This window comes from Aureobasidium pullulans, assembly GCF_000721785.1.
Source record: "Aureobasidium pullulans EXF-150 unplaced genomic scaffold scaffold_7, whole genome shotgun sequence".
Classification (NCBI taxonomy): Eukaryota; Fungi; Ascomycota; class Dothideomycetes; order Dothideales; family Saccotheciaceae; genus Aureobasidium; species Aureobasidium pullulans.
The window spans coordinates 88,591-101,377 of record NW_021941027.1 but is presented as its reverse complement, the minus strand read 5'-3'; the positions used below and the strand labels follow the sequence as shown (position 1 = coordinate 101,377).

Below are 12,787 nucleotides of genomic sequence, written 5' to 3'. Positions count from 1 at the left end.
CTAGACTAGCCACGCAGCAAGACATGAGCTGACGCATGGGCTCTCGGGGTGAAACTGATTGGAGAGTCGCTTGAGACGTGTTCTTCAAACCAACGATCGTGTTAGAATTCAGAAGCGCTGAAGGACTTTGAGTGCTCTATTTTTCGATGCTATGTCGGCTGAAGATGGAGGGTCAAACAGCCCCCCGGTTGCCAGATCGAAGCGCACCCCTGAATTGGAAAGATCTGTCGTTTGAGTCTGAAACCTACCCGTGCCTTATTGGCGCCTCGAACTTCTGCCAAGTTTGTTTGGCTTGAGATAGTACTCAAGCAATCGATGAAATCAGGTAGATACAGCATGCACATGATGAGTAGGATAATAAGAAGCACAATGTGGCTTGTCAATCTATGAACAACGTTCGAGATAGCCTCATCTCCCTGAGTGAATAACAATCTTGCTTTCTTAGGCAAAAGCCGATGTAACTAAAGAAAATAAGTACCCCACGGAAGCCAAGCCAAGCCATGAGCATTTAAGGAGTATGCGAGGATTGATGAAGAGCAGCAAATCAACCTTATCCCGACTTGAAGTGCTTGACGGCGACTTCTCCCTCGCTGNCATCCGTAGTGATGTTGGCGGCCTTCTTGATAGAGTCGGCGTCGGCGGTCGAAGCGGCATCCGTAGTGGTGTTGGCGGCCTTCTTGATAGCGTCGGCGTCAGCGGTCGAAGCGGCATCCAGGGTGGTGTTGGCAGCCTTCTTCACGGAGTTGGTGTCAGAGTTAGGAGTGGCGTCCACGGTAACCTGGGCGGGACCTGGGAAGAGTTCCATCATGCGGAACCAGAACGAGGTGGTCTGAACGGGGTTCAGACCTGCTTGACGAGCGAAAGGACGCAGGTCATACTGTGTAAGCAAAGTAAGCAGAAGAAGAACCGAGAACGGACGATATAAACATACGTTCGATTTGTGGGCTTCTTCAAGAAAGATGCCCATCTTCAGCGAGTCCTCGTAGGTGACGGTGGTCTTGGGAAACTTGGGAATGCCCTTGGGGGCCTTGATGGTGCCAGGCATTGGAGGTTGAGTTGTGAGTGGTATGAGACTGGAGGTAGGTTGTAGTTGATGTGATTTTGTAGTTGATGTGATGTTGGGGGTGAGGCGAAGAAGGAAGGAAACACAAGAGGTTTGGAGTTGTTTAAATAGATCTTTAGTGTGAAAGAGAATTGTGATCTCTGAGCTTGCAACTCTGTGTTATACTATCGGAAGAAGTTTCTTCTGGCATCTTGGCCAAGCTGCTGAGGCACAATAATGGTCAGTCATCGCACTGGAAAGAAGGTTTTGGAGTGTCTCACCTAGGAACGATCTCGCTGCCCGCGAATTGCTGCAGCCTCAGAATTCTGAGCTTGGGAAACCCTAGGCCACCTCGAAGGGGGCATTGTCGTATCAGAAGCCTGAATCAGAGTCTCATTGAGCTTGCACACGCCTCGAATACAATCGTCCAAACCCTCTTGCGTGACGTTCGATGTAATTTTGAACAGGCCGTGAACGAGGTCTAGTCTGCGTAGAGCGTTTTCGTAATGTTGATGAGCTTGACGAACCAAGTCGCGTTTCTTGTCGAGATCCATATCAGCCTACGGAACGTCAGTCGTGGGCATCAGTACTAGCAAAACTTGATCTTACCTCTTCAATTTTCCGGCTGATGGGAATGAGCTCCTTTGTGATATAATCCTGGAGGCTTTGTATGAGTATGCTCTCCTCCTCATGATTGATATCTTCAAGGTGAAGAGCCCGTCCTAGCTTGCGGCCCTGAACGACTACCATCCCATAATCGTCGACGTGATGATCGGCGCAGGACTCGACATCGCCCTCGATAAGAACACCGCATCTCACAGATGTCCCAGAAGCATCGGAAAGAATCACTTCTCCGCTTTTGTTGACAAGGCCGCCAGAGATGGAACTGAGCACAGCCTGCTCGAGGTGATAGACTTGTCCGCGAATCGCTTCAGTCCTGAACTTCTGCAATTCCCAAGATTTGCCGCCTGAAACATACAACATGATGACAAAATCGAGGACACCATGTATAAGCCAGAAAAGGAAGACTTTGACAGGCCTGGGATACATCGCCAACAGGAACAATGAACAGGGTGCGATGAGAAAGGCTGTATCGCATAGCAAAATGAAGGTAGATAGGAGTAGACCAACCATTATGATTGTATGGAGTGAAGAATAAATTTCTGAAATGACAACAGCTGCCCGGAATGCTCATACCATATAGGCAAAGAAGTCGAGGTGATGAGTTGTTCGACCGTACACGGAGCTCCTGTTTTTTTTCTTGACTAAGAACGCCATATCGTTGTGGAAATTGTTCATAGGTCCTGAGGTGCTTGATCCTCAGCAGTCTTTTGGACAAGTGAATCCAAGTCTGTTTGTGAAGTAACCACTGTTCCGGTTCGCGCCCTTACTAGCAACAGCAACATGGCTGGTTGGCTTGACAAGAGCTGATCAGTCAGGTGTCTAATTGAGTTGACCAAGATCGCCGCGCCGCATAATCATCAAAACTGGTTTTTCGTCCTTCTCCAGGAGTAGAAGAAACATTCATTGGGCATTTCGAACGAACCCTCATCTTAGGCAAAGCAGTGAATCATGTTGCTACATGATCTGCTAAAATCGATCCCTGTAAACAGCGACTGCCTCGTCGGGAATAGCAAGCTTGGTGTTACAGAGTGCATCGAGGCGCTCTAAAAGATCAGGGAAATCAAGATTAGTGGTGTCAAACCATGCAATCAGTCTGAAGCCGTCCCTGAGTTCAGCGATCGTCATTATCGCCGTGCCAGACCACTGACATACTAGTTTGAAGGCATATCAGTAGAGGCGAACCCACTTTGAGTCGCGGACTGTCAACACGCTCGCTTTGAACCCACCATGCCCGCACGTTTGTTAAACGCTCTCCTTGCTATGCACATCCGTGCTAACAACCACAACCTGTACGCCGCAGTCTTGGAAGTTCAGCAGGCTTGGCCCGAATTCTGCAGTGGAACGTCGCTATCTGGTGCCGCTGCTCGACGCATGCAGGGTCCCACCACTGAAGTCCTGGACGAGCTCATCGCCATTGCCGGCTACCTCGCAAACGCTGATTATCAATCCGATCTGTACCAGGCTGGACTTTCCACATCGCGTGACCAGATCATCCACGCCCTCTCAGCCTATGCCCGGTTCTGGATAGGACAGGTCGCAATCGCGCATCTCTGCGACTATAACGCGAGCCACATCCACTACCTGGAAGGCGATTGCGCATGTGTTTCCTATGACTTGCGAGATGCCATCAGTCGCGCTCGCCAACTTCGTCGTAGCATGGACTCGCATGCATGAGGTATGTCCTGGTGCTCAACATGGCCAGCCTAGCCCAACTGACAACAATTGTAGTGCTTCCTGGTCTCAAACATAGACACGGACGAGGGACATGAAGGGTGACGCGGGATTTGCATCAATGTGATGGGGCAGTTTTTTATTGATCGCCCCTGTTTGTTCAAACTTTTCAATTTGCGGGGAAATTGTGTGGAGCAAATTTGAGGAGGCATGGCAGTTTGGTACCATGACTTACAAGTTGGACAACCAAATCGTCATGATCATGATTCACACCTTCTCCTTTTGACTATTATGCTTACGCATTGCTTACGCATATTTGTGATTATATCGACGTCGAACTCGCGGAGGTCGTGTAGAGAGATTGTGATTGCTAAAAAGAACTTGATTTGTCTACCTACGTGCGAAGAGCCTCGTTCCTCGGATAGCTTGGGCGCCAAGAGCCTCTCAATATTACTAACAGGATCGGAGGGTTCTCAGCAAGGGAGACCCTGGCTGTCAACCTACCTCCGAGACCTGCAAAGCTACAATATCAGGCTTTATATCCTTGGGTCGTCTGCGGAATCCGGAGAAATCTAGCATTCTCATTGTTGGACAGGTCGCGCTCCTGCTGAGACAGCTGTGTTTTCGCGACGCTGTTTCTCAAGTCTGCAAGCAAAATCACAAATACCTGGCTTTTCTTTTCCCAAGCAAACGTGAGGTGCAACCTTGCTTGCGGCATCCTTGCCTTTGCATCAACGATGTTAGACTTGGCAAGGCTGAGGTTGATACTAACATTGCGAATAAAGGGAGGAGACGTCCTCTGTATCGTCTCGACACTCTTTGCATACGCGCGGAAATCCCCAAGGGTTGCCTTCTGACTCAATGTAACAGGAAAACCACTGAAGTCAAGCCACCAGCCGAGCGCTTGTCGCTCTCTTCTCGTTTTCATATCGAAGCTGAGTTGACTTAGCGCTTTTTGATAGGCATACCATTGTCGTGTGATGATTTCAGCCTTTCGCGAAAGATCATCGACACCGTCAGACCAAGACTGCAGGGTCTTGGTCAGTGAGTCTCTGGAGGAAGCATACTGATTAGGATAACCAATCAGTCCCATTGCCCACCCTCCATAGAAGTGCGAAGGCGAATTGAGCAATGTCTGCAAAGCACTGATAAGGAATGAAGATTTGAAGTTGATGTCGTCGAGCAGAAGGACGTTCTTGCTTGCATATGCATCGAACAGTTCTTGAAGATCGTGTGAGTCCTGCAAGAATTTGTCGAGAAAGTCGTTGTCAGAGGGGGGAATTGCCACATAGATGGATGATAAAATAGCCGTAAAAGTTCTTAGCAAGTGGGAGGTGGTATGGATCTCATCGTGGTTGTCGCTCAAAGCCGACACGGTTGCTGTAATGTGACTACCGTAAGATTCGAAGGTATTGTACGGATCGGGACACAGGTTCTCAAAGACAGGGAAGTGGCAGACGAGAGGTTGTACGGCGGTAGTGATACTCCTAGAAGCTGTGGCGAGAAAGGAGACCAGGAACCAGGAGTTATCCCAGAGCGATCCGAGCCGCGCTACGATCGATGACCATAACACTTCTGTCGAAATCAAGAAGAACACAACCAAAACCATAAAGATGCACACGACGGGACCGATCGTGGAGAAGAACCAAGACCACATTTGCCAGAAGAAGATGAGTATCGCTCGGCATAGTGCAAGCACATGATGTGAAAACCCTCGCAAGTAAGCTTCGTCGAACAGTGCTGGAGCTTGCTCCACGGATTGAGAGATGCTGTAACGTGCGTTGTCTTCTCTCGACCTTGCAATGGGCCATGACTGCATCTGCGAGGAAGAGAGCTTTTGGCCGTGGCCAGCACCTATGTGCGAGGACTCAGGTGCTTCAAAGATCGCATCTGTCAATTTGGCGTCTTGCGACTTCTTTCTCGTGTCCATTCGAGCACTTGACTCCGATTCATGTGCCTCGATATCCTTTCCGACCATGCCAGGCTTTCGCTCCATATTATGGTTTTCCGGAGATATACTTGAACTTGGACTTGCGTATGGGATTCCCGCTTTCTCTACGGCTGTTTGAGATAGTAGTGTTGGTGTCGAGCGGAGACGGTGGTGCTGGGACGTACTCGGACTCTGATCGAGTTTGACGCAACTTGGCAACATGGGCACCTTATTTAGACTTGTTAGCTTACAGTTTTGTAAAACACACCAACTCAAGTCTTACCGTTGGAACCGATCGCTGCTCATGACTGCTTTCCGCTAATGTTTGATGTTGAGATGCCAAACTTGGTAATCTTCTTGAACCAACGGGGTCGTCTGTGATAGGTGGTGCTATCGATAGTTTGGCCGTAGCCGTGCGGGCGACGAAGGTAGGTAACAGCTTGCTAGAAGATAATCTCGGCTGGTAGAATCGCGAGTCGACAAGCTCTCGACGACTCGGTCTACATGTTCAGGTTGTTAGTCGCCAGCTATTGTGCATAGTTACATGTGTATCGTACCTGTCTGTATCCATCGGGGCACAGTCGAGACCTGGTACTGAGGCGCGTTTCGGTTTGGAGTGACATGTTACAAAGTCATACAATGTCGCGGTAGGAACGCGAGCGGGTGTTGGTGGTGTTACTATTTCGACACGCGGCTTGCGAGGTACGCCATTCGTCAAAAATCGACGAGTTGGTATAAAAGGTGCTGGACTATGCAAAAATTCGGACATGCAACTGACGTCTTGTCGAGGGTCTGGCCAACCCTCGCCGAGTATGCAGAATGCCACCAATCCGCTTGCTAAATCGTCGCTTGCCGCACAGCAGGCGCACCCAATGCGACACGATAGATACCATCGAGAGCAGAAAAACACCCATCCACCACTCTACGAACGAACTTGTCAGAGATACAAAGACTGGAAATCGAAATCGAAATCGACATCGAAAACAAAAACGAAAACGAAAACGAGAAGAAGAATAAGAACAAGAATAGAAACGAGAGCAAGATCACAGCCTTGCAATTTACAACAAGAACTGGGCCACCGAACGAAACAGTCGACACCATTGTACAGAATTACAACCGCTTTCGCGTACACCGGACTATCGGCAAGAGATGAGTCAGATGCCACATGATACCGCAAACTGCGATCAACGAAAGCTCTTGAATCCAATCTGCATTATCCAGTTAGCAGAAAAGGCTCGAAAAGAAAGTTGGCAGAATCACCAACACATAGGGAAATCAAGGGATCTGGAGCGTTGGAAGAGATCAGTCAGCATTTGTCAACACTTTTGCGAGACATGTATATAGAGGTATGAGAGAAGGAACGTGCCTATGCCAAGACCGGGAAGAGAACAGCGAGATCAAACCCACCTCCTAAACCCCCTCAAATACCAATCGCCATACCCCAATTGGCACCAACCAACACTCGCTCGTTCTCTTTCCGGTCGACCAGGCCTGCAATATGATTATGACTTAGATTGCGTACACTACGGACGCGTCAATGAGTTGTTTCACGGGGCTTCTGCGCACAGACCAGTTTTGTCGCGGCAGATTCAGGGTCCAGCGACGAATTATCTACTCGTAAAATACATTGCTGCTTCATTAATCCTACTTTTCAACTTACTTGTTTGATGATGACTGTTCACGAGCTCGCCTGGAAACATGCACTTCTAGACGGCAAGCCTGGATCACTCATTCAGACTTTGTTGGAACGTCTGAACGGTGCAAAAAATGCTGAACAGCGCGCCGCTCTGCGTGATGAGTTCGTTACTTACTATCTAGAAACCCATCAGAACGGTCAGGATCTCGCAGTCCTGCTGCATCTTGTCTTCAAATCAAGATATGGAGACGAGTTCGGAGACCAGATCAAAGCTTCAGAAGCATGTGCCAGAATTCAGCGGTTGTCGGAAGCAGAACGCCACTTAGACGCAAGCCGCAACGCCGCCGATCAACGTACCGTTGCATGTTGCGCTGCTGTGGAAAACTGGGGGTCTGTGTTTCTTGATTTTGCCTCTCGGAACAAATGGTTTGACAAAGTTGGTACCGGTGAGAAACAGTTCTGGAGATCAGCACGCAGTGCATCTAATCGAGTCTCTGATTGGGTGGTCGCTAAATCTATGCTGAATTTTGCTCTTCTTCACCACCGTCTCAAGGAGCAAAATTGGAAGGCTGTGGTCGACGATGGCTATCTAACAATGACCCGCGGAACCGATCTGGATCAGATCCGGAAGAGTGCTCCCCAGCTGGATAACAAGGTCATCAATCGCTATGGGCTGATGATTATCCACAATGATGAGATCGATTTCAGAAACTGGCGAGCCATTAACTCTGCTATCAGGGACCAGCAGATATCCCGTAACTCTTCGCCACTGTCATCACATCGATCCTCAATCAGTCCTACTTTGTCGCCGAGACACCAGAAGATTGTCAACAGCGTATCCCACAGCCCGAAAAACACCGATGCGCTTGCACCGTCGGCACCTATGAAGATTGTCAAAGTGGGGAGTACAAAATCAGCACGGGCTACCACTAGAACAAAGAATGTTCGGAGACGCCTGATCCAGAATCCTGATATCACTGAAGATGACGAAAACCATCACCAGAAGAATTCAGTCACTCTAATTCGCGCTCCCGGAGCTGAGATCTATCTGGCAGACTGCGATCCCATCGAGCGCAAGCAGCACGAAGAACGGGAACATCGTGCCAAGGAGCTTCTCACCCAAGCGTACGATTATATGCAAGATACCCTCGATCAAGCAATCGATCGACCAAAGCTTAACAGAGACCAACTATTTGACTTCGCACTTGCTCGTCTCAAATCCTTTGGTATGGCACTTGAATGGAACGAGCAAATGCCAGAGACCCTCCGCGACCGTGCTGATGTATGGAGCTTCACCAATGCCGAGGCCATGAATTGCGTGAATCATGCGTCAATCATTCCAAAGCCGATTATCATCCGGGGGCAAGATTGTGAACATGTGGCCAGAGCATCATGGTTTTTCAGATCGCTTGTGGATGAGCTCGGACTGGACTACGAGATGGACGTTCAAGGCAATGGGTCTGAGCCGAGCGCACGGAAGGTAACCCTTGAACAACTCGAGCAGGATTTCTTTCTCGATCGCAAAACCCCTGGCTCAATTGACTTTGATCCCATCAACTGTCTGAAGGTACCACTTGTAGACTCACAAGAGGGGGATCCGCCATTCATGTGTCATCCTCGATTCGGGATTGGAGATAAGATACAAAGGAGATTGAAAAAGCCTACACTGCTTGGACTTAGCCGGATGTTCAACGTTTTCAGCACCATACTTACAGTGTCAAGATTCCACAAAGATGCTTTCAATGGCACCTGGGTTAAATGTCTGGCGGGCATCAAGGCATGGTTCTTTCTTGATCCGAGTGCCGAAGAAGGAGACTTCGAGACACCTGCTCCGGAGAACATTCGGTGTATCTTGCTATTTCCTGGTGACGTTCTATACATGCCAGCAGGTCTTTCGGTACCGCATGCCGTAGTCACTGTGTGCGGACCTTGTCTCATGGCTGGAGGTCAAAGACTAGACAAAACAAGCCTTATACCGCAACTCAAAGAGATTTACAGGATGATGCGCGAGCCCAGCACTACCAACGAGGATGTACCCAGATCTGAGTTCAGAGCTATATTAAGTACCCTACTCACCCTCATCAAGGAAGATCCCAAGGACTTCGAAGATCCAAAAGGCCTCAGAGATACAATCGTGAGTATCCAAGCTTGCCTTCAAAACTAAATCTCCTACTACGCGAGTTTCAAGCACGTGTATGGGGCTAGGAACTGCTCTCAACTCAGACAAGGCTTTACTCTCCTTTCGCTCTGATCCTATAATTCTCATATTGGGAGCCCTGGAACACAATTGCAAGTCAAGTCTTGATGACATTTCCGTAATTAGCATCATTGTGGGCTGAATTTCAAAGACATGTGACTTTGGTCAAGTCTAGGCAATTCATGCTTCATTTATGCTTTTTTGATCAGTTGGTGTCTCTGATAGATTTGTGTTCCTCAAGACACGCCCAGCGCTGAGTTATCCAACAACCATCGCCACCCCCAACAGCCATCAAGAGACCTTTCCACTTCCATGAGAATGAATCCACTCCAAGTTCAAGTAGGATCGACGTGCTTCGGCGGACTCAGGCGTTGCGAAGGTAATTCTTACGACCGAGCTCTCAGATAGACTTGGGAGTCATACAAGGATACAAGTTTCGGGGCTTGGTCATTCGTCTCTGTTCCTGGGCTTTTGGTTGCTATCTCGAAAGAACACTGTCGGTTCTGCGAATGCCCGCGAAGGCTGTTCAGAGACTGAATCTGGTCTACTATACTCATGTTGACCAGTGCCAGTAGCAAAGTCGTAATCTATCATATTCAAGACCCGACTCGTCATCATTCGCTTGACGAAAATCGTGAAATGCTTACCGCATACATTGTAAAACCTTGTCTGTGATGTGATGATGGGCTAGCCAAATTCATCCATGCAAGTCAGTCACAATTCGATAGTCAATCATAGCTCCAAGTTCGGGCTGTCTCTGGCTGGCGCAAGCCCACTGAATCTATTGATAGGTCAGACGATTGGAGACGAACGTAGCAGGGCAACGTTACACAGCACATGAATCCGGGGGCTTTGTACGAGACCGAATTGGAGAGGCATCCACTTCTGGTACTATGATGAGAAGCAGTGCTTGTGTCATGTTCGTTCTGCCAAATCATGGAGCAACAGCTGAGCGTTCCAGCTGACTCCACATGGGTCAGGCTGGTTTTGGAATATCTTTTGGCTTGTTGCAGAGGATATTTGCCAAAATCGTAAATGCTATCCCCCTTCCATCCGGGTTGCTACCCCCCTCCCATCCATCGCTAAATCTTTCGAGATTCGTATAGGATATAGAACTGCACCTCGCCATACTTAAGAACACTTTTTAAAGCCTCCCTCGGGGGGTTTGGGGGGGGGGGGGGGCAATATGGTCGTTATACTGTAAGGATGGCATGCGCACCGACGAATTTTGTATGAGGGTTTCTGCATAGGAGGGGGATAGCAATCTCGTGCCAAAATATCTACTGGTATGATTTTGAATAGTGATTGGGCAGTCTCAGAGGACGTGCTGACTGTAGGTACCAATCAGAATGAGTGGATCAGGAGCGTAGAGACTAGTGACATTCAACCAGTTACTTTTCCAGTAATGATGTTGATCTTGCAAATGATGTCGATCAACTGCTTGTGCGTACGCTGGTATCCGAGGTGCTCGCTTGCCGGGTGATGATGCGTGTTGATGATGTTTACCACTTCGGTGGTCCAGTATGGTTTCAAAGAGAACGAGATTTCTTTGAACCAACTGTGGGCGAAGATCAGAAAGTCCTGTTTGAGTTCTCTGCCAGCTCCCATCTCGATAGAGAGAGCCACGGGTTTCTTGTCGGCGTTTCTTGCACTATCCGCGCGGGCTCCAGCTCGGAGCTCAACCTGCTTGCGCTCGATGAAATCATTAAGACTCTGCATTGCAGACTTCGCATTCTTCAGAGCCTCGCCCATGGTACATAGCAGACTGTACAGCTCGGAAGGCTTATCGGGAAGCAGTGGATAGAGCTGGGCCAATAAGGCGAAAGAAGAGTCGATCTCGGATTGGGACACCGCATACTCATAGTCTTCAAGACAGTAAAGTATTTTGGCGAGGTGTTTGTGCAGTTCTGGAGTTTTCTCACTCAAGTCGAGCACTGAGCAGTCATATCGGGTCGACATTGTGTAAGATTGTCAAGGTTATTGAAATAAAGCAAAAAGGAAGATTAAAGGTGCAGAGAAAAATAAAAGATGCTTGAGTGAAACGTGTTGGTTACAGCGAGATCACGACCCGGATGGGGCACTGAACTTCTGCAAAAACAGTGGAAGTGCCAACAGCTTACCAAGAGCGAGCATTATTGAAGATGGCAGGAGACTACGTTCTTGTGGAGGATAACATATCGATTATGTCGGCACGTCACCGAAAAAACGTGAAAGTCAACACACCCCAAAAAAAAACAACCAATCCAAACTGCGTATGTTCCAAAAACAAGAGAACGAAGTCAGAACAAAGCACCCTTGAAACAACCATTCCAAGCTCCGCAACAGTCAAATGTCTCCTTTGTGGATCATTTCTACTCCTGAGTCTGATGTCCTCAATCAAATGTGTCTTGGGCGGTGGCCTGAAGAGCTCCCTGGATCTCGGCTTTGAGTGCAGTGACCTTTTTGATGTGGTCTGCATGCTCACGGTGTCGTTTCGGATGGCCGCTGAAGGACTTGTCGCAAACCTTGCAGATCGATGCAGCGCATGACTTGAGGTGGCCACTCCAGGTGGGTTTGTTGAGGAAACACTTCTGACAGTATGCGCATCGAAGTGGAGACTTGCCCTTTGCGAAGTCGTGTGCATAGGCAAGTTCAGACGCCAATCTCTTTTGCTTCTCTTGCATGATCTTCTCGTCGTCAGGTATGGGGGCTTGGACCGGCGTGTCAGGGGATGGAAGCGTGTGCTGAGACTCGATGTGTGCTGCGGAATCTGAGTTCGACTTGTCAGAAAAGCGTCTTGAACCATTATCCAACTTGCATACCTTCTGCGCGTAAGTTCGAGGTTGGGAAGAGAGATCCGTCGGAGAAGGGACCAGCACTGACATGGGGAGGACCAGAGAGCTCTTCATGTTCGCTCTGCTTGTCTTTTGTCGACTCGGTCATCCAATTTTCGTATCGTGTCCTCAGAGCCTCGATTATCGAGGGCCCGTCGGAGTCACCCTCAAACTCTCCCACAATTGTGACAGATTTCATGAACTGTTTACAGGTAAGTAAGCGCTTAAAGAGGAACATACCACAACGTACCCCAGTATCCTTGTTAACCTTCATGTCCTCAGCAAGCTCCATCACAAGGTCATAGAACCTAAGGTTCTCCTCTATACTTACAGACACCGGCGGATAGGGTTTCTCTCTCTTTTGCTTATCCCTTTCAACATAAGCGCGCTTTCTGTTGAAGACCTCGCCTTTGCGGGCATGACGCTTCGGGATTTGCTTGATACCAACTGCATCAGTGGTGTTCACAGAAGTTCTACCGTCAGAGCTGTGGGCATCTGATCTCTTGATCGCGCTTTGCTTCATTCTCTTGTTTGCAGGTTCTGTCGGGGTTGTGGTGACCATATTTTCGTGGATAAGAGAAGTCGGTGATCGATGCAGAGGTGTGTCGGTGTAGAATTTCGGCAAAGAGGATCGGTGTTCCACCAAGGAATGCGAGGTGTCGTTCATACGTGTTATTCACATGTCATAGGCAGCCACATGGCCCGGTTTTGCCCTCCAGCGAGTGTTGTGTGAAATCCAACACCCAGCACAGTATGGCATAAAGTCATAGGCACCGGGCGGCCCTGATTAAATCAGAAGATAGTTGTTTCATGATCATAAGTATAAAGTGATGTAGAGATCAGGAAGAGGTGTGTGTTGATGAAAAGAGTCCAA

General features: G+C 48.7%; 4 protein-coding genes across 4 annotated transcripts; 1 reads left to right on the top strand and 3 right to left on the bottom strand.

Moving 5' to 3' along the window:
- Positions 1 to 1,323: 1,323 nt before the first annotated feature.
- M438DRAFT_334153 (uncharacterized protein) lies at positions 1,324 to 2,026 on the bottom strand (the record flags this gene model as incomplete). Its single annotated transcript, XM_029903684.1, has 2 exons — positions 1,324 to 1,602; positions 1,652 to 2,026. 2 exons carry the CDS (start codon positions 2,024 to 2,026, stop codon positions 1,324 to 1,326), a joined length of 654 nt encoding a protein of 217 aa, XP_029761421.1.
- Positions 2,027 to 3,727: 1,701 nt separating this feature from the next.
- On the bottom strand, positions 3,728 to 6,390 carry M438DRAFT_192555 (uncharacterized protein). Its single transcript, XM_029899264.1, has 3 exons — positions 5,825 to 6,390; positions 5,551 to 5,767; positions 3,728 to 5,495 (listed from the first exon to the last, which is right to left on the bottom strand). Exons 1-3 carry the CDS (start codon positions 6,034 to 6,036, stop codon positions 3,867 to 3,869), a joined length of 2,058 nt encoding a protein of 685 aa, XP_029761420.1. The 5' UTR covers positions 6,037 to 6,390; the 3' UTR covers positions 3,728 to 3,866.
- A 2,197-nt stretch (positions 6,391 to 8,587) lies between these two features.
- M438DRAFT_271958 (uncharacterized protein) lies at positions 8,588 to 9,067 on the top strand (the record flags this gene model as incomplete). Its single annotated transcript, XM_029900519.1, has 1 exon — positions 8,588 to 9,067. The coding sequence occupies one exon, from the start codon at positions 8,588 to 8,590 to the stop codon at positions 9,065 to 9,067; it is 480 nt and encodes a 159-aa protein (XP_029761419.1).
- A 1,205-nt stretch (positions 9,068 to 10,272) lies between these two features.
- M438DRAFT_391253 (uncharacterized protein) lies at positions 10,273 to 12,475 on the bottom strand (the record flags this gene model as incomplete). Its single annotated transcript, XM_029909071.1, has 5 exons — positions 10,273 to 10,965; positions 11,565 to 11,849; positions 11,902 to 12,115; positions 12,164 to 12,181; positions 12,245 to 12,475. The coding sequence occupies 5 exons, from the start codon at positions 12,473 to 12,475 to the stop codon at positions 10,484 to 10,486; spliced, it is 1,230 nt and encodes a 409-aa protein (XP_029761418.1). The 3' UTR covers positions 10,273 to 10,483.
- Positions 12,476 to 12,787: the final 312 nt, after the last annotated feature.